This window comes from Megalops cyprinoides, chromosome 12 (assembly GCF_013368585.1).
Source record: "Megalops cyprinoides isolate fMegCyp1 chromosome 12, fMegCyp1.pri, whole genome shotgun sequence".
In the NCBI taxonomy this organism is placed as follows: Eukaryota; Metazoa; Chordata; class Actinopteri; order Elopiformes; family Megalopidae; genus Megalops; species Megalops cyprinoides.
In genome coordinates, this window is record NC_050594.1 from 6,505,502 (window position 1) to 6,527,536 (window position 22,035).

A 22,035-nucleotide genomic window follows, 5' to 3' on the forward strand; every position below is an offset into this window, starting at 1 on the left:
AGCGGGTATCTTAATCTTTGGCCCATGCTGTAGAAAAATGTATGGTATTACAGGGTTGCATAAGTGTCACGTGCATCTCCCTGGGCCTGACGATACTGGAGCAGGCGGGAACGCGTCCGCTGGTCCTGTGTACCCTAAAGCAATTTCTTGCGCCCCTCTGTGGTTTGGTTAGGATTGGGAAACTCTTTAAATTCAAAAAAAAAAAAAAAAAGAAATCAGAAAATGAATGAGATGGGTTTTCCAAGCCTTTGTGGGTTTGGTTTGTCTCTCTTCATCAGACCAGGTGTTTTCGTCTCATAGCCTGTGCGACACAGGGGAAATCTCCACAATTACTGTGGAGCTAAGGGGCAGAACTGCACACGATTACATACATTTCTGGTCTGGGGCCGTTCGGTTAGGGCCAAAGCTCTAGACACTTCAGCTGGAATTATTCATTGGCTAACGAATCGGGCCACTCTGGGGTTGGGGGAGGGGGCGAAGACTGTTTAAAAACTAAATGACATCAATAATGATCTGATGATGCGGGCCCGGACAGGGAAAAAAAAAAATCCCTTTTCACAGATATTCTATATCATGATCAGATATTCCACTCACACATTTTCTGTTCCCGCATTCCTTTCTCCCTACTTTCTTTGCTCAGAAGGTTCAAGTTGGTAACAGAAGGTTCCAGTGCTGTCTTTGTTGCTATGCTACCTATGGATGTGCCGTCCATACAAGAATGTTCGTAAGGAGAAGGCAGATCAAAACACTGACTGAGAGTAACAGAACTTTCAATGTGAATCAGTTGGAGCTGAATATCTGGTCAAAATATAGAATATCTGTGCACTTGCCTTGCTCCTAAGGGACGTGTGTCAGTTGACTAATCCCAAATTCCTGTTGACCATTGCATATCTGTATATTAAGATTGTTCCTATCCTATCCTTGCAGTATAGCACAAATGAACATAACCGCGAGAAATGCTACTTTAAAATATGCCAACATAATAAAGTGATTTTTAGTCTCCACAGAGGTTCAGACTGACAGTGATTATTGGCGGTAAGGATGCCGTTAAAGTGGCGGTCTCTCCTGTCGTTCCAGTGTTCGCAGCAGGACCCGCGGTTCCCGGTTGGAGACTAGCACCCATCGACATATCGAGCGGCCATGGCAGACGACTCGGACATGCGCAACGAGCTGGCGGACATGCAGCAGCGTGCCGACCAGCTGGCCGACGAGGTGAGCAGACGAGGCCTGCCTGGGCGGAGGGGGATTTTACCTCTCCAAAAAAGTGCACCTGGCTCACATCAGAGCTCAAACCTACATGTGTAAAGGGAGTAGGTCTGCTCCGAGGCATTTAACAAGAGGACCTACCTATCTACGGAGCTTAAGAGACACAGTTAGCTCTCCAAGCGAAAAAACCCAGGTCCCCACCAGCAGAAGCTAATCAGACTCTGGCTCTGCCTTCAGGGGGTGACATTATCTGGAGCGGATGTTCATGATTACTTCTGCTGCCGAGCTCCACTACAAATATTCATCATCAAATTACCCTCAGGAGAACAAGCATGCCAAGATTATGTACCAGAAAACACTCTTTTTGTCTCGGTGAAGGAAATTCAACACATTTCAACAAAACAAGAACCACACAGTAGCATCATGCATTGTTATAAAACGGTCCACTGTGAGGTTAGAGTGTGCGATGCTGCTTGCATGTGACAAGACGATGTTCGGCATCGTCCCACCTGTTCCGGTGTCACGACGCCTCTGTAGTCATTTGTCACAGCGCAGCACTCGGGAGGGACGAAATGGTCACGGCCAATCCCACGCCTCTGTTCTGGCCGGAGCTTAAACTGGGTCCCCAGGTTAACGTCTCACGTCTCACGTGTCATCTGGAGCCCGTCCCCACCCCCGCGATACCTCACAAGAGCGTGTGCATTAGACAGGGAACAGGGAACAGGGACAGCCTCCATCTGACAGGCTTACCTAACAACACAGCACTCTATTACATCACTGCAGGATGTAACTCAAACAGCTGGCATGCGCTGCCGGGATTCTCACTCCAGCTATAGCACGGGGCAGGGGGTTGTGGGGGGGGGCATTTTTAATGCTGTACATTAGAGAAATGCTGCATATTTTGCAATGTGTATATTCCGTATTCGCATTCATCACTGGTCTCGAATGTACTGCATTTATTTATTGTGTGGAATAAAAAAAGGAGAACTCTTGCGTTTTCAAGCAAATGAATTTTAACAGCAGCCTTTATGGCGCAAGAGATGCTAACGCACCTCCAGGCTGTTGGCGGTAATGGTGGATTGGCCCGCACACCCTCGGCCTCCTCCTTCCCCGGTATTGCTGCCCAGGGCCGCGGCAGCGCAACGGCCAATGAGCTGTGCCCATACAGTGGGGCGGGCCAATCAACCGCAGCCATCTGAAACCCATTAAAAGCATTATATATTCATGGAAATTCAATAGGTAGGCACTCTAGCTCTCTTGCTGCATAGCAGTTCAAATAATTTAATACCTATAACCGTTATTCATGTCCAGTGAGGGAGCGACATACGACACTCAATTCCAGTAAGGCTGTCTGCCTTTCCCACCAAGGGAACGTGTTGATGTCAGTCCATCAGAGCAAGATCTCCTCAGGGGAGCAGTCCCGCCCTCGACGCAGGAACGCGAAACAGAGCAGCACCAGCGATACACGTGGGGAAAAATCACAGCAAGGGGAAAAATCACGGCAAGAGATAAAAATGACAACAGCCCCCCCCCCCCCCCCCCCCCCCACACACACACACACACACACACACACCCGAGCACTTCCTCGTCTGTCCCTCCTCTTCACTCGGTTCTGCAATGTGGCCTACTCTGAACCATAGAGCAACTGTTCTCAGCCGCTGCGGATATTCTCAGCGCTGGCGTGTAACCAGTCTGTGCGAGCCGAGCCAAGTGGCGCCAAAGCTTTATGGGAATTGGCAGGGTCAAGGGCTATGGCTAAGTGGCAGAATGTGTGCCGTGATCACTATTATCTACAGACAGGGGTGACACTGACATGAGGAAAAGGTGCAATAATCACAGGAGCAGTGCTGAAGGTCTCAGGACCAAAATAAGACCTGCTCATATAAATGATGAGTATTAAATAAGCCTAAACTGTCTGCTATGAGAGTTTACAGAGAACTCAAGGAATGTATTGGGAAAAGGAATGGAGTTTAAGCTAAATGAAACGGCGGCCTCCACTTGTAACTCAGTACTGTAGAAATGAACAGGTGTGAGATCAGTGTGAGCTACGCCTGGGTGATTACCCCCCATTCTACATCTGTAATCAACGGGCAGAGCAGGCCAAAACTTCAAGGTGACCAAAATGACAAAAAGCCCATCATCGACCCAATCCATCAATTCATTGTCTTATAAGATGGGACAGACGTTTTCAACAATATTTAATTTCTAAGACTGCAAACAGCAAACAAATGGGAAACAAACATGTTACAGAGTGTATGCCTTTTTGCACATTCTGTGATCCTGGTGTTAGATCACCTGATCAGCTACTGCAGGCTGGCTCAGCCCTTTGACTGTTAAACTCTCAGCCCCACTGAATCTGCTGTCTGAGTTTTTCATGTTCTTGTACCGTAGTCTTGGGTACCTTTTTGTTCCCTTTTCATCCACTTACTGCCCAGCACTCCTAAAAACCCCCACATCTGCAAACACAGACTCCATGGTCTGCTGGCTGTATGGCCTGCATGCACTCACTGTATCTAAACCACAGTGTTTCGGCAGTAAGCGAGTCATTACTCAGGATGTTCGGGCTGATCGTTTTGTCCGGCGAAACCGGCATCTCATCGCCCCCCCCCCCCCCCCCCCCTTGTTTTTAATGAGCAGGCAGAGCCGCAATTCTGCCTGCACAGGAAAATATACTCTGCTCAGATGGGTTTATTAAAAATTCATGGAAAGATAATGCAATCCAGTGCAGCTGTGTGTGCGGGGGGGGCAGGCCATAAATCTGCTGGAGTTCAGCCCCCAGGCAGCCAGTGGGAAACTGGAGCCTGCAGGCTGCAGAGATCACTGCAGCAAGTCCCACACCCACTGCAGCAGCCCCTGCACACTGCAGCATCTCCAGCACCCACTACAGCAGCCCCTGCACACTGCAGCAACCCCAATACCCACTATAGCTGTACCCACCGCAGCAACTCAAATACCCACTACAGCAACTCCCAATGCTCACTGCAGCAACTCAAATACTCACTACAGCAACTCCTATAATCATCACAGCAACTCCAATACCCACTATAGCAACTCCGGTACCCACTACAGTAACTCCCACAACCACTACAACAATGTCATTAACCACTACAGCAACTCCCACACCAACTACAGTAACTCCAATACTCACTGCAGCAATTCCAATACCCACTGCAAAAACTCCAGTACTCACTGCAGCAACTCATATACTCACAATAGCAACTCATGTACTCACTACAGCAGCTGCAATATCCACTGCAGAGCCTCCACACACACACACACACACACACACACACACACACACACTGGTTCACGCACACAGACCGAAACACACACCAATGCCTTAATATACAGCAGGATATGCTGGCCTTGCACTGGGACTTCAGAATGCTGTATATTGTATTCCCCCTACAACTTTACACACACATACAGACACACCTTCTCACAGCAAAACTGTGCAGACACAATTCACTTTTTTCATCAGATCACACATCAGCATGAGCAAACGAAACACAAGTATTGCACCGTGCTGTTTGATGATGACATTAATACCCAGTGTCTTCCATATTCTCTCTCAGCTCTCAGATCAGACACATGCATTTAACAGTTTCATCAAAGCACTGACAGAGGGAAGTGAGTTCAGTGCAAGGGCAGCATTCCATGCACAGCATTGTGTACAGCATAATGTAGTAATTTTATGATTGTCTTTTTTCCCCATCCTCCATTAGATACAATTACCAGCTATTTTCCACACTCTGGCACCTCTGTACTGTAGCCCCCTCATTGCAGAGCCCATCAATGGTGTTTCAACAAATAATACACAAACTGATTAAACTTCAGAGATATTAAATCAGGAGAACACCAATACACAGCACGTGGAATTTCAGATGCCTGCTTACAGTGCAATTTATCGTTCCATCTCTTCAAAAGTATTTTCTTCTACTCTGACACATTGAGACCATGCTATCTGTAAGGTGTGGTGATGGGCAGCTGAGAAGTAGTACAAATTAATTGAAAAAATGGTCATAATCTTTATAGGGAATTACTACCATCTAGTGTATTTAAGGTAGAACAAGCAGCTACTGTTTAATTGTCACACCCCATCCACAAATGTAGTGTGACAGAAGCAATCACGTGGTGACCACTCTCCAGTGGTCTGCAACCTCTAACACCCATCTCTTCTTTTCTCTTTACAGTCATTGGAGAGCACTCGTCGTATGCTGCAGTTGGTTGAAGAGGTAAGGAGAACACCCCGTTCGAATCAGTCTTCCCCCTTGTACAGCCATCGTATGACGGATGACTAACCCCAGCAGAACATACTTCACGCTACTGCCACCACAAGCCAGTTATCATTACCGTTTCCTTCAAGAAAATAAATGCAGCGGGTCACACGCTTCCCGCCGTCATTTTTATCGGCTTAACCTCACGCTGGCAGCAAAGAGCGAAGAGGTACTCACTTTGTAGGAAGTATGGAAATTGGTCCGACTTCTCTCCTGTCAAGATGAAGGTCACCCGTCCTCCATCCATCACTCAGCGCTGCGCAGTGAAAGCGTGACAGCGGTACCCCCGCATGATTTATTCATGAGGCGCGCGGCCGTAGCCGCTGTTTGCCGGCGTCGTTTTGTAGACAGCGGGGAGGAGAGATATGGGATCGTAGTGTCAAACGCTGTCAGTAAGCTCGCCGCTCTCCGCGAGGACGGCTTAACGGCAAAGTTGGTATCACAAAGTGGTACAGTGTGTTCCTTTTGGAAAATTAAACAGAGGCTGGGAACAATTTAACTGTCAGTTTTGGGTCTCCAATCAGCTCCCCTGTTGCTGCCTTGGGCTTAAATCTTTTTTTTATTTCTAAATCTATCTGGGCACTTTCCACGCCTGCAGCAATATTAGGAAAGTCTGATGCAACAAAGGGCTGTCAGTGTCAGCTGGTGACCAGAGCTTATAAATTGTTTAGTGAGTTCTCGATTAATATGAGCAACAGAAAAGAATGGTTACAATCATATTAGTACAGGTTATTCAATTGAAACACAGTATACTAATAGTACGATTATTTTGAAAGGAAAGAAAGAAATGCTACATGGGTAGTAATATTGTGACAGATGTAGTTTGCTGATTTCTACGTCTTTTTTATGGTTATTTTTATTAGCAAAGGTTAATACTGTGATGAGCCAATTGATAAAGAGTTACTTGAGGAAACTGAGAAAGGGAGTAGACTGAAATAAACATGAAAGAGAGAAGGCAAGCCAAGCAACAGAGTTCTGCATGAAGTAAAGAGGATGCAGGCCACAAGAGATTCAACCACAAGTGATAAACGGAGGGAGAAATGACCCAGAACCTGGACAAGGAGCTGCATAGAAAATATTGTTGAAAATGGACACCGTTTTCAAAAAAAAAAAAAAAAAAAAAATCAATATGCTGAGAGTGTGAAAGGGAGGAGCTTTGCTTGGCCCCTGGGATTTTAGCACAGAAGCACAGAAGGGGGGGGGGGGTTAAAGTGTAATGTGGCGGATTGCAGAGATACAGAGAGGTCAAGAAAAGTGGAGGAAGGGCAGGAAAATCGGATCTCCGGCAGTTAATGGGGTTAAAGGTGAAAAGTACAATGTAACTGGTCGAGGACAGAGACTCGGGCCACAGACATTCTATATATGGACCAGATCTTCAGCTTGTTGTGCTGCATGTTGAATTGAATGCTGCATTTTGCACTTACCATTGGAAACCTCCTAGACAGGAAAGATGGAGGATGGTAGGATGGAGCAGAAATCTGTGTCCACACTGTGCTCTGGCCTGTTATTCACTCTGTAGTTCAGAAGCTCCTCCAGGCTGCACAGGTAAATAAGGTTGCAACAGTTTGACCAGTCGATATGGTCCAGGTGGATCAGTGTCTACAGAGAGTCAAATCACAGGGAATAGTCACTGGAAACCTGGTCCTCTCAGTAATATCCAGTGGAGTATTCTCTACAGGAGCCCATGGACTAACCCCACAAACTTTTCTTACCCAAAGGTTCTTCTGGAGGGCTGAATTAAGATAAATTATTCTATCGTTACAACCCTGGCATAAAAGGTAATAAATATTGATAATGATAATAAGTCAAAATATAAAGGGCGATCCTCAGCCCAGGGCTGTCATTAATCCACATTAGCAGCACATCCGCTGCTTAATTACTTCCATTAAATCGACATTAGCTAGATGTTATCCTTTCGCCAGTGATCGCGGGATAGGTAGAGCTGTATCAGCTGTCCTGTGTCAGGGTTTGTCATGAGACGGATGGCCTGTGGTTTGAGCTGTTCTCACCGGCGAGCTGGTGAAAGTGGGATGGATGCTTTATCACTCGCTCAGCTTGGGGAGAGTGACAGGATTTGGGAATAGGATCACTGCAGCGCCCGGTGTGGGTGTCGAATGAATGAACGCCCATGTCGCCGGGCTGGGGGGGCAGATTCCGGGAACCCGCAAGACTCTCCGCGACCTCTCAAGGTCGTATCGAGCATCAGTCACGTGACGGTGCCAAACGCAGGAAGCGAGAGACGGACAGAGATATGAGCAGGGAGGAGAGCGCTCGCCGATTCGCGCGGAGAGACAGAAAAAAACAACAGAACAGGGTGATGGTGGCGACTACATCCTCCTTGGTTGCAATAAGCTGTAGTCGTGCACAGCAAAATAAATAGACGAATAAATTCCAAAATATTCACACATTCATCAATATTAGGTGGTGCTACGATTTCATAACTTGCACATGCAAAATTATTAGCGCATGTGCTCCTGGTTGCATTAAGTGGAGCATTGAACTGCAAATTGCAACCAGAAAAAAAAAAAAAAAAACAAATAACTAAAATTCTGTTTGTAATAAAAATGTTGTTTGTGGAACTGACGAGGCTAAAGTGGTCAGAAAAAAAATAATATATATGGCCAAAAAATATCAAAAAGAAACAAAGCTCTCAAAGTCATAAACTGAAGATGAGTTTAAATATTCCTGTTGTCAGAACACATGCAGGCATTTCTGAATATACATGCATGCAGATAGAAATACTGTACATACGTATGTACACATAGGATGAACATATACACATGCATACATGTATGGATACAAAGTGTGCATATGTACATACATAAATGACTACTGTCTGGTAACATTGTAGTGCCATTTTCTAGTAATCAAATACATAGCAGTAGTACATTTTAATGGGTTATCTGCAACCCATCTTTGGGTGAAAAATACAGAATGCTGTTTCACTTCCAGAACGTGCTCCTTCAGCTGTGAGGCTGACAGTGTATTTCTGACAGTGCATTCTAGAATTTGTGCAGACTACAGCAATACTGCTTCCTGTGAAGTTCATTCCCCCTGCGAGAAATAGAGGCCATTAACAGAGAGGGCCAAATCTACACCTCAGATAAACACTTTCCTCTTCCCCTGGGAACAACTGCAACAGAAGCACCACAAGATATGTAGTGGAACCTATCCATTTACTTTAAATCTCTGTCCTCCTAATCCATTACATTTCAGAGCCGTGGGCACACAACATTGTGCTTTTGTGGTGTCACAGCGTCAGTAAGTGAGAGAGATCGCTCCTTTTTCCCGTTGGTCTTTATTTCCTGTTATACAGCCGGTCCAAATCCTGTGTATCATTTGAGATGAGAGAGATTTGTTTGAGACAAAAGAGGTTACGAGGACAATGGGAAGTTATCCAGGTTTGAGGTGGGCAATGAAAAGGGGATTAGTCCCGGATTTGGTTCTGTTAGAGTTGAGTGTTCCCAAAAAAGGGTGAGTTTGTTGAATCCCTGCACAAAAAAACAGTGTACAGCTATGTCAGAGGAACAGAGCGTGGGGAGTGAAGTATTTCAGCATATGAGCTACACTCAGCTGTCAAGCTGCAGGAAATGAGATACATTTGAGATGCAACTGAGACACAACAAGAGCTTTCTGGAAAAAGCCACAAGTGCATCTAGTGACATCACTCCAATTGTGATGTCATAAATGATAGCCCCACCCATTACAGGGGTACACGGAGCCACACTGGCCTCACTCCTGCTGCAAAAACACTGGACTCTCAGACCAGGACAGGTCGCCTCTCAGTTCGTGTTCACCTGGTCCCCACCATTCCTCTCAAACAGCCAATAGATAAAGGTTCAATCCTCTGGCGTCTGTCATTGGTTATTTCCACAGCACGGCAATGGCCGACCTGAAAGATGCTCGAAGCACGTACGCCCAGCCCACGGCACAGTTGCTCTTCCGATCACATGGCGGCATACGATTCACAACGTGTTTTTCTATTCTGGCCATCGGTGAGAAAACAGGAGGCGCCAGCAGGCGTTGTGGGAAGCCAAGTGACCCTACACCCACTGTCATATGCGCCCAACCTTTCTGTACGGCTGTACAGTCAGCAGGCCCATTCACAATGATAAAACATGGCTCACTGCTTTAGAACAGAAACAGTGTTGGATATATGAGGTAATCTACGGCACCATTCAACAGCCGTACCGTACGTAACTTTTCAGAGTCCCGAGGCTGAGCAGAATTGATAGTTTCATTTATCGGTTTCATTCGGCCCGTTTTAATGCAGAGTGCTGGCCTCCAGCATTGGCTCAGTACCATATTCATACTTCAGAGGGTCAAGTATCAGGTTTACTGCAAAGTGCTGACTACAAGACCTGTTTAGCCTTCTCCTTGGAGGAAAGCAGGCATTTACTGGAAGTCCACTTGCAGTCTGTGCTTTCTGTTGTGGCTGACGTGGCATTTCCAGGAACCAATTGTTCTTGAGGATGACACACTCTAATACGTGTTGTCTATCCGTGGGCTTGTGAGTTGGCCTTGTACTCTACGTCCCATGCAATTATTAGGGCTTGCATTTCCCAGTTTTAAGATGAAGGGGAAAAATCCCCTGTCGTCCCTCTCTTACCACAGGAGGCTTCCTGTCTTTCAGATTCATTTGTTTTTTTTTTGTTTTTTTTACACACTGCTAAACGCTGCAAAAATGTCAATCATTTGACATTAAAAGGACGTGTTTCTGACAGTGTAAGGCATCGGGTGAATTTTTATTCTGCGCGTGTCATGAATTATGCCCATGACAGAAACAGAAAGAACCTGAAAATGCCTGTGTTACATTTGTTCGTTACTAAAACAAGAACAACTAAATTACTGTGAAAAAAACTGAAAATTACTATGAAACATACTTTCCAAAAGAGAGACAGAAGTAAATGATGCAAATTCTGCAAAGAATTGATCTCATTTAATAAGGCTCTTTAAGTGCAAATGATTGTAATCGACAAAATGAACCTTTAGAACCTTCAGAACCTTAACAGTAGAACGGAGTATTAAATACTCATACAACATGGTTCCTTGTCCTGGTTCCATTTTTGTACTGGTTTGGTTTGCCCTGGCTAAAGATAAAGGACGTTCATCAAAATGGGCGGCCGTCTATTTTTCATTCGGATCAGAAGGGCCCTATTTATAGCAATGGGTCCTCGTTTTTCATGTGCTGTTTTGCATAGGGGCTGTAACTTCATTTTGATCCATTTCAGATCTGAATGGATTGTTGGGTCTGTATGACAACACATTGCAGTCACCACCAGCTTTGCTACAAACCATTTCTCATTATTAGAGCAATAGGAACAATATAGGAGTGGGATAGTGAGGCTTCATGAACCACAGAATAGGCAGAGCTGTCATGTATTAGCTGTGACCCCCTAATTTGAGCTAATTGCATTGTTGTGCCCTGGGGAGCAGCAGTCTTTTGATTGGTTCATACAAGTCGGTGACTTATGACACATGGTAGCTCCATCTATTATAATACAGTGAGATAACTGTGAGTCACCCTTGAAAGCCAATTCACGTCAGCTGCTGACAACCACTGCAACCTTACGAAAGCACACAATCAAACTTGCAACCTGGTCATTCTCAGGAAGCATTTTTTTTTCTAATGCTAACTTTCTCTACATTTTTTCTCAAAACTTGTTGGTATCTTTCCTTATGGCTATTTCTTCTCTTTCCATTTTCTCCTTCCCCCTCCTCTCCTGTCTCCTCCCATGATTCCTTGCTGCGACTTTTGGGGAGTAGAGTAAAGATGCTGGTATCAGGACTCTTGTCATGTTGGACGAACAAGGAGGTAAGTCTGATTACACATCAGGGAAGAATTGGCAAAGGTCAAAGGTTAGCTAAAGTCATGATATAGCCAATGTTGATATGTAAAAACCTTTTTTCTTGTATGTTACTGGATATAATTTTATAGGGTAAGATTCAGTGGGTCTAATTGTTAAACCCATGACTGAATTTCCAGTCTCTTTCAATATATTGTCTTGCAATACACTGTATGTTAGTCCAATGTTAGTGTGCTCTCTTTCTATACAGTAAGATAGCAATGTGAAAAATGACTAAATTTTTAACACAGGATTATGTTTCCAGATTAATTCAGAAATAGAAGTAATTATGTGAAGCCAGTCTTAACCATTAGCATCAGATTATTAGCTTTGCCTCTTATTGTAATTTATTAGAAAGGGGAACTTAAACCCTAAAAAAAAAAAAACATATAATTGCCGTTTGAACTGCAGTCATATGGAGATAAACCTATTAATGTCAAGCGCAGATCAGGTTCTGTGAGAACACTGCCAACATCTACTACTTTGTTTTTCCTGCTTACTCCTACTGAACTGTTTTATTGTCCTTCTTTATTGTGCTACGGCATCACCTTTTCTGTGACTGAGAGGTTGCATTCACCTCTAATGAGAGCCAACAGTGTATTCTATCACGGCTTGGATAACTGTTCCTGTTTGTTAACTTTAGTGTACAATTTTAAAAAAGAAAAAGATCCTTCAACAGCAAGGACCTGCAGGCCCACATGTCAAAGGTGTAGCACTGAGACCGTAGTGCTAAAACATGCCCTCTTAACAAGGAGGGGGAAAAAAACGATCGGTTTGCTGGTAATGACAAAACAGTTTCTTTACCATCAGCTGTACAATTTTTGTATAATCCCTGGTTAAAGGCTTTGCTTTTTTTGAAATGCCTATTACATCATTACTGCATGTTAAAGCAGAGTTCTGTTCAAATCCATCCTTATACATGTTTACTAGCACTTATCAGGCCGTTATGTATCAGGTTTGAGGTGGTTCTAACACACGTTATTCTGCAGAGCTGAATCACGCTTGACATTCTTACATCGGGAGGCCATACGGACTGGCCAGCTTGCCACTTTCAGTCAATTCGCGTTAATGGAAAAAAAGTTGCTTCTCGTCATCTTTCCTCTGACCAGATCACAGATCTCTTCGAAGTTCGAAACATTCTACCTTTGTTCCTTCTGCTGTCTGTAACATATGGCCTGTGGGCAGGAATTTGCATTTCAAAGTTTCAAAATTGGCCGACCAATCGCAGCTCTCTCCCAAATGCGGCCTTGTTTAAAAGGTCGATGTCGTCGTTAGTCATCCAGGAAGCAGACTCAGCTGAAACATTCACCATCCATCAAAACCACCAAATGGTGGATGTATCATAGATCATTAAAAAAAAAAAAACACACAAATGAGAGTCATATTTCCTTTGACTACAGCTCTCTTTGAACAGAAAGCAGCAAAGAATACTAGTCTATCACTTTTTTTCGCGTTATACCCACAAGTGGAGCTGGAGGAGCTGTAATTAATCTGAAAGTGCTATGTGTAGCCTAGCCTCCGTTTTCTTGAATTATGGATGTCACGTTCGCACACGGCCCCTGCACAATCAATTGTGCGACTTAAATTATAGACGCCTTCGTGTCCTTGGTCCCAGAGCTAAACCGAAATAATTCTCATCCTTACGGATCCACTTGAATTACAGCGAGGTCTCTTTCATCAATGCACCATCCAAAGAGGCAGCACGATCACAACAAACTGACGGAATTCAAAGAGCGTCAATTGTATTCAAACACCCTGAAACGTATTAAAATATATTCTTTTACACTGTAACATGAACTTGTTTCATGCTAACAATGCAGGTCTTTTCATGGCTTAATACTGCAACCTATTGCTGCGACTGAAAAGATCAACCTCAGAGATGATGGTGTCCCTCATTCATTCACTTGCTGAGTGAACCACTCTTAGTGGAAGAGCTCCCTCAGCAGTGAACTGCAGTAACAATGTTTAACCACTAGAGGCCTGTCAGCCTGTCGACTGAAAATTAAGTTGTGTTAACTTGCCACTAAAACGAAAGCCTAAAAAGTCAGGTTCAGTTGGTCACTGTGACAGGCTTTTTCGTGGCCCCGTTGAAAATTTGCATAAACTAACATGTTTAAGCCTTTGCTCGTTTGATTGGCTACAGCTGATCACGGGGGAGGTTGCTATTGGCCCCCTGGCTGATGCATTCGCTGTACTGCAACACCTCTGTTAATGGCTGAAGTGCATGGCTCCACCCGGGTAAGCCTTGTACTGCAGAGCGCCGGTCCGCTAAGCACCGACTTACTGCCAGCTGCTGCAGAGATAAGATCTCACTCTCAGTCACATTCCCCCCGCCCGCCAACCCATCCTGTTCCCTCTCCTCTCCAGGATTACCTCCCAAAGCCAATTAGCTGTTTTGTTTGTGCTGGGGAGGTTGTCGGTCTGGAGTGGACCGGTCTGTAATGCCAGACACTGTCCGTGGCTGGTTGAGGGCACCAGCCGGGCTCCCAGAGTCCAGACAGGAAGGTAGAAGCTGGAACCAGAATGAGAAAATGATGAAAAATGGTCCCAGTGAAGCTCCATAGGTCTTTTTTTCCTTCCGTATCTGGTCTCTGCTGCTGGAGTCATTAATAATGTACGAGGGATCTGTTACTGCAACAGAAGCTCCGCATTGCTGCATCCCAGGGATTTTACAAACTCTTAGGAAATCAGTGGGCTTCAGCCACCATGCCCCTTCCACAACCCCCCCCAACCCCACCTGCCGACCTCTGACCTCTGACCCCTGACCCCTAACACCCCCCACACCCACCCCACCCCTTTCCAAAATGGCAGGGTGGGGAGGTTGCCATTACTACCCAGTTCTCATGAGTAGATCCCACTGCACTGCCCGAAAATTCACTCTCCTACCGCCACCTCATGAATAGTCACCCATCACTCTCTCTCACACACACACACACCCCCTGTCTTTTATTTTAGCTTTAGACAAAGCAGAGGCGAGGGCACAGAGTGACCCGGTGCTGTAGCTTCACCTGACCTCTGACATTCTGTTCTTTCAAATGTGAACACTGAACTTATACAGGAAACACAAGCTGAAGGGTGACTCCAAGGCCAGTGGGGGGCGCCACAACAGCACTCCCTCCATGGGTGGTCACCGTTCTGATAACATCCTAGGAACGGCATGACAATAAAATAGTCAAAAATATTGATAAAAGCTATTTCAAACATACTATACTAATCCAATGGTTTGACAAACCACAAATGAGTCTATTCTTTGATTAACAGTGATTTCATTAACCTAGTGTTTTGTACTTGATTTTTTTTTTTGCTTGTTTGTTTTTTAAACTGTAGAAACCTTGCACACATCATACCATACCAATGCATCAAGCCTTGTTAAATGCATTGTAGCTGGCGTTTCTTAGCTCAGAGCTCATTACTCATGTTTCTGTTTTAGAGACAATTAAATTCATTCCACTGCTGTCATCCCTTTGTCCTAACCAGAACAACTCGATCGTGTTGAAGATGGCATGAACCATATCAACCAAGACATGAAGGAGGCCGAGAAAAATTTAAAAGATTTAGGCAAATGCTGTGGCATTTTCGTATGTCCTTGTAACAAGTAGGTACTGACCAAGTGTCTTCTGGGCTCTTGCTTACATGGGTGGTGTCCGAATGTTGTTCCTTTTTTGTCGCAGTGAATGTCTGAACTTTTTTTTTGTCTTCTCTTCTTTGTCCTCTTTCTTTTTTCCCCCTTTCTCTTTCTTTCTTTTTCTTTCTTTTTTTTCTCATGTGCTTCATTCTGTGGGGGATAAAATGCTTGTGTTTAATCAGAGCAACTGGAACGCATCGAGGAAGGAATGGACCAAATCAATAAGGACATGAAGGAAGCAGAAAAGAATTTGACGGATCTAGGAAAATTCTGTGGTCTTTGTTCATGTCCATGTAACAAGTAGGTGCTGCTTGCCTGCCTGCCTGCCTGCCTGCCTGCCAAAAAAGACTATAGAAACCAGTATCGTTCGCGGCCGGGGAGCTCCGGCGGTAGCCACAGCCCCTCCCCTGTCCCCTCCCCTCACCTCGGCTCATAGGTCCACGAGTGTGGGCGGGGGTGAGGGGAGGGGGCGAGGCAGGACGCGCATGAGGCATGCAGAACACGCCCTCACTAACGCAGCCGCACCCGTAGTTGTAGTTGCCGCAGGGGCGCGGCCCAAAAGCGCTGGTCTGAACGAGGCATGCTGCAGTGACCCAGAGGCTTGGCCCAAGCCCAGCCCCGTTTCAACACCTTTGCCTGATCCGCACGTTATGGGGATGGGAGGGGTAAAAGCGCGGCACGGGAGTCGACAGGCTGATCCACGTATGATACAAGTCTGATGATCCTGTCCCCTGGATTCAGTCAACTTGGACTTAATGTAAACTGGACTTTCTTTTTGCTTTTGCGATCACAGTGAGCTTGGTAATCACTAAAATTAAGGAAAAAAATTAACTGAATTTATAACCTTTTTTGTTAACGTTAAGGACAAATGTTGGTTGAATTCAGGGGTATGAGTGCAAAGCCTGTCAGATACATGCCCAGACATGCTGGTGTTTAGCAAATGCACAGATCCCACAAGAATCGTATAATGTCATTTCATCTCAAAATTGGTCGCTCCAGCAGCTATGGACAGATGCCTACAGATTGTAGGAGACGGTTCTGCCTGTGGACTCCCTGCGTGTTCTGGTGTTGATTAACCACACCTGCCTTATTTGGCTCCCTCTAATCTGCATGACAGGCAAACCTCCCCCCAGGTTGGGCATCCTCTCCAACAGCGTGCGGATGGTGGTTTCTCAGCGATGGCACGTGTTGAAACCCGGGGTTCCTTGTGAAAGCATGATGCCCCAAGAGTCTGGGTGGGGGGTTACAGGGGAGTTCTGGAGGGCCCCGTCCATCTTGTATCAACTCTACACAATGACCACTCATATCATTGCCCTGGTCTCCACCAGAGCCGAGCCTCAGACCCCCTGCACGGTTAACAGACCTGACCAATTAACGAATTCTTATCTCTTCTGGTAAAGTACATCTTTACACAGAATTTGTCAGAGACCATTATCATAAAAGGAGGGAAAAAGTAACAGACAAATAGCAAATGTATCTGGTGACCAGAGGAACTGATAATATAATGTATTGATTAACAGCAACAAAATGCTAATGATAGTGTTAACACTTCCTGCTTAGTCTTGCTAAACAAAGTGGCACATATTTATTTTACCAAAAAGTCCACTGAGATAAGGAAATCTCTTGCAAGGGAGATCTCGACAAAGACAACAAAAATGAGTAAATTGGAAAATATGAATACACAGACCAATATATACACAACAGATAATTACAACATATACAACACTAACAAAGCGAGAAACCAGTCTGTAAGTTACCATATCACATATACATGCACTTAACAGGAGAAATGCCACATACGCAGGGTAACTTGTCTGAAAGGCATACAGCCACCATCTGCACCTGACCCGCAACTTTGACTGCACACCCGTCATTTATCGTTTTGATGTACGGCTGGATATGGAATCCCCTGAATGTGATGCATGCTGATGCAACCAATGATGATGATGGTGGTGATGATAATAATGATGATGATGATGATGATGATAATAATGACAAAGATTATGATGATGGTGACATGATAATGGATAATGATTATGAGCATCTTTGACTGTCCATGTAAGTGAACCTCTCCCTCGTGAAGATGATAATAGAAACCCGTCATCTCTATAGGGATTTTCTCAGATAATGAATATACTTACATTCAAATATTTTCAGTCCATAACACTCCAGTCCTTAACACATAAAAATTACACTAACTTCAGCCATCTTTACACCTTTTCTGTTTGTATTTTCACTCTTTGCATGTAAAACAGCTGCTTACAGTTCTAGATTAATTTATGGTGATCAATGGGCTCCTTGACTTTGGAACAGACTCAGACGCAACATCGATCCTTCAGCTAATGAGACACCAATGGCCCTTTTCTTCTGTTCCCATTAATGCACCTTTTATGCAGGGGAAAAAATCTGGTTTTATAGAAAAAAATCAGTTTTTATGTAACACCAACCCTTGTCTGGATTCTTCAGAGCGAGAGGCACCTTAAAAATGATCAAAAGGATCGCCATGGAAACAGGTGTGCGTGTGTACATGCACGTTTTTTTCCTGATCATCCTAAAGGAACACCTGATCTCCGTTCATAGAAGATTCCCACGATTCAGAGCATCCACAAAGGAGATTATGAGACTGGAAACTGAATTGAATGTGGGGAAAAGAGCAAAACCGCTCAATCTATTGGAGCTTACCAGGAGTTTAGACGAGCCACTAAATGTTAGCGGTGAACTGAGCCCCTACGGTGAAGTGGGAATGTAGACACATGCGTGCATCTGAAGGCAGAGATAAGCGTATCCTTCTCTCAGTCCGCTTCTATTAATAACTACAGCCACTTCCAGACAGCTCAACAAATATCATTACCAAGCTTCAATGTTAGCATGTCACATTAGGGCTAGACAAGAGATTAAACCAGACAATGGGAAAATTGCTCACTGGAAGCATGCCTCGATGTTCCTGCTGAAGGCTTTGGCACAGGCAAAAAGTTGAGGTCAGTGTTTCATTTCATCCGGAAGCCATTCTCAGGCAGATTGTTCCACAGACTGAAAAAAAAAAAATTCTCTTGTTCAATCCTTGAGAAATTAGGTTGGTGGGTGGACTGGGGGAGGGTGGTGGGAAAAACTCTTTGATTCTAGTCTGCTGTTTATTTATTTAATGCATTACAAGTTTATGAGCCTGAAGAGACAAGCGCTCTGAGGTGGTAGCTCTCCTCCCAAATTGTCAACACCCCGAGTGTTCCCGATTTGCTTCAGCATCGGTGGGTGTCTGTGGGCTCTCTCTGGCACACTGCATTGGCACCCTTTAATCAAAAGCAGCACGGCCATTTCTCCACAGTCAAATACCTCGTGGCTGAGAGGTGCAAGCAATCTGATTCAAATCATTTTTGTATTACTTAAGCCCCAACACCCAAGGCATTGCTTCTACATTGATCCACGGTCTTCCGCAGATTGATAATTTAGGCAAAGGCTCCCGCAAAATGCGAACCGAATACTGATCAACGGGGTCTCTCGAAAATCGCACCAAAGAGTGACTCACCCAGCTTTCTCTGCGTCTCAGGGATTGCTGGTGGTAATTTCCCCCCGTCTCTGCCTACCAGCTGGGGTCCTCAGCTATTTATTTTACACTCAAGCCTTGAGAACGAATAGCAGATTAGAATCAAATGGTTTACAATGACCTCATCTTAAAGGTTGCTGCTTTTATACTAGACAGTGAGAACAAGGACAAAGAAGGGAATTGGTAGAGCTGCTTGGTTGGTTGTTTTTGGGACAGTACCTAACTGCTCCTTTAACTGCTTTAGAGAGTGAGCTTCTTCCTTGCTTTCCTGTGTAATGAACCTTAAACATGCACCACAAACCACAAACAGCTTTTCTGTTGCAGTGCATTGCCACATATATAAATGTATATCATCTCAACATGTACAACAAACTATATTACATGTATCTATGTACATATGCAAAATTAACTTTTACTACTACACCTATCATTGTTATTACTATGTATTATTTCTATTACTGTTATCATTGATCTGACTCACATAGCTGAATTCTTTCATAGTCTTTTTCAAATGCTGTTAAATAACGCAGCAGCTAAACAAGAATTTTTAAAAGTTCAGTCCAATCTGTGATGTAACTGCGTCCTGCGTTATTAGTTTTCTTTCTAGTACCCTGTGGGTGTCACCGCTGTGTGTGGCCGTCCTGTCTCTCTGTGTGCCGTCTGTCTGTCTCCAGCCACCTCTCCTCTCTGTTCTCTGTCTCTGTCCCAAAGGAAGGAACCATGATAAGGGGTGGGGGGGAGACAAATTCCTTCAGCCCATCTTTTTTTGCCTTTCATTTTAAACCTAGCTGTAACAAATTACAAACCACCATGGTAAAGAGGGGACATGTGTGTTGTATGTTCATACTGGGCTTGCTCATGTGGATGTGCAGTATATCAGACATAATTTATGACCATTAGGCAAAAAAATAAAGAATTGGCGAATTAGGTGATAAATCTCTGCCTGCCTAACTGCGTAGCTCCCCGCCCGCTGCTGCTGTAGTGTGTAGCCAGGGGGCGCCGGTGCACAGTGTGTGCGCGCGGCGGTGGCTAGGTGGCGCCGGCGCCCGCTCACTCTCACTCTCTCCTCGCAGACTCAAGGGCAGCGACGCCTACAAGAAGGCATGGGGCAACAACCAGGACGGCGTGGTGGCCAGCCAGCCGGCCCGCGTGGTGGACGAGCGCGAGCAGATGGCCATCAGCGGAGGGTTCATCCGCAGGTAAGAGCCAGGGGTCCCTCGCGGTGGCCCCGGGGGGGAGGGGCCTGGGCGCCACTGAGCTGTCAATCATATCGCAACAGCCGGATGGTTCCCACTCCTAACCTTTCCCGAGGCCAATAGTTCCATCCCCGTCCACCTCACTGGCTCTAGAATGGGACTATTCTGGCGAAGTGTTGAGATGAACTGACGCCTTGTGTTACACAATTGTTGTCCTGGTATATTTCTATCATTGCCGTTATTTTATTATTGTATTCCAGTTGTCCTTCAGCTGCCTTTTCCTGGGGTCAGGGAATATTTTTCCACTTGTTCAAAATTAGTCTGGGGTTTCTGTTTATTTATTTATTATTATGAACAGCGTAGTGCTGCAGTCCACAGGGCCGAATTGTGTCAGGGTGCGCAGACACTGTGGCCTGTGAAACACATAAACTTTCATCTACCACGAACAGGGTTACCAGTGACTCCCACTGGTACTTTCGAATGCAAGTCAGTGGAGTGTAATGGATATCTTGACCGGAGAATTATATTATATATACCTTAGGGCTGTGGCATAGAAGTAACAAACAAGGCTTGCAATGGAAGGGTTGGCCAGTTCCATTCTGAGGCTAGGCACTACCATTTTGTCCTTGAGTGAGGTGCTTATCCCTGATTGATTCAGTAGATATCCAGCTGTGTAAATGGATAATGCATAAGTTGCTCTGGATGAGGGAGCCAGCTAAGCAAATAACAGGAACACACATGTAAATTGTGAGAATTTTCTCCAGAAATGTGTACATATTTTTGGTGGTGGTGTGCAGTTACACATCTGGTAGTGGCTGGGAGGATTAAGCGGCCCCGCCCCACGAAGCTGTGATTGACATCCCTGTGCCCGCCTCTCCGCAGGGTAACGGATGACGCCCGGGAAAATGAGATGGATGAGAACTTGGAGCAGGTGGGCGGGATCATTGGCAACCTGCGTCACATGGCCCTCGACATGGGCAACGAGATCGACACCCAGAACCGCCAGATCGACAGGATCATGGAGAAGGTACGGAGGGCACTGTGTGTTACCTGGACAACATCGTGTGTTACCTGGATGACACTGTGTTAGCTGGATGACACCGCGTGTTACCTGACAGGGCCAACATGGTGTGCTCTAGTCCTGTGGCTGTGTCAGAGCCAATTTCCGGCCCTTTGTAATGATTCAGTTTCAGAGCACTAGTTGTATGCTATTTTCTGCTATGCTATAGCTTTGTATGCTATATTTTTCCTGCTTCTTACCATGTTAAACTTAGTGATGGAAGAGGGAGGCTTCATGATCCCTGTAATGGGCAGAGCTACTATACTGTCAAGCACTGATTCATATGTACCAATCAACCAATCGGTGAACTGGTGAATCCGCACTCTCCACTGCAAAACTCAGGGCAAAAACAGAGCACAGCCTTACACACCGTGGTTGCTTCAGATCAGCAAGTCTCTGAGAGCATGTTCATTTTGACCAAACTAAAACCAGTCCTGTTTACTACCAACAAAGATAGCGTACTGAGACAGTGTATAAAAATTTCATTTCAGTGATTCAGTGATTTTTTTTTTTACACTGTTACTGTCCTTTTTTCCAAGCCTTCCCTCCTTCGCCTTCATATAATTTATATATAAATTATAAATCTCTTTGCTGGAAGACAACTATTGTAGGAATGCTAAAACAAAATGTTTTTTCCTTATCAGTATTTCAGTATCGTCTGAGTAAAACTGTGTCATCCCGTGAAGCCGTTGCTGTCCTCTAATGTGTTTTATGCAGCAATTCATTTGCTGGGGGCGCAATACAAAATCAAATTCTGGCCGACTGCTGCTTCATGCACCTCTGTGTAAAGAGGCGCGGCGCGGCTGTGATTTGATCCCCCCCCGGAAAGCCGTTGCGATTTGACGTGACTGATGTGACTCACCCGTCTTCCTCTCCTCTCCCAGGCCGACTCCAACAAGACCAGGATTGATGAGGCCAACCAGAGGGCTACGAAGATGTTGGGCAGTGGCTAAGCTCCAGGCACAAAGTGCTTTCACTCCCCCCCCCCCCACCCACCCTGCCCCCCCCCCCCCCCCCCCCCCCCGCGCTGTTCCAGGAGCAGAGCAAACGTGCTTTTATCATGGTATTTACCTAATAGGATTGCACACATGCACATATCAAACCCCCGCCCCCCCTCCCTGACGCCCCCCCACCCTCACCCCCACCCCCATTGTAAATGTCGTTCCGTGTTGTCTGTCAGCTTTTTAAATGATAGTCTTCGTAAAACTGGTTTCTTTTACTCTGTATCTTTCTTTCCAAAGGTTGTATATAGTGCTGATTTGATGGCTCTAGCTCACTCGTGAA

At 45.3% G+C, this 22,035-nt stretch overlaps 1 protein-coding gene across 1 annotated transcript in view; it reads left to right on the forward strand.

The window, feature by feature from the left end:
- The window catches only part of LOC118786542 (synaptosomal-associated protein 25-like), a 43,694-nt gene extending 21,938 nt beyond the window's left edge, over positions 1-21,756 (forward strand). Inside the window, exons 2-8 of the mRNA XM_036541643.1 lie at positions 1,078-1,212; positions 5,400-5,441; positions 11,250-11,298; positions 15,137-15,254; positions 19,569-19,694; positions 20,574-20,718; positions 21,636-21,756. Of these exons, the coding sequence (XP_036397536.1) occupies positions 1,141-1,212; positions 5,400-5,441; positions 11,250-11,298; positions 15,137-15,254; positions 19,569-19,694; positions 20,574-20,718; positions 21,636-21,704 (621 nt within the window). The 5' untranslated portion in view covers positions 1,078-1,140 and the 3' untranslated portion in view covers positions 21,705-21,756. The remainder of the gene's footprint in view (positions 1-1,077; positions 1,213-5,399; positions 5,442-11,249; positions 11,299-15,136; positions 15,255-19,568; positions 19,695-20,573; positions 20,719-21,635) is intronic.
- Positions 21,757-22,035: the final 279 nt, after the last annotated feature.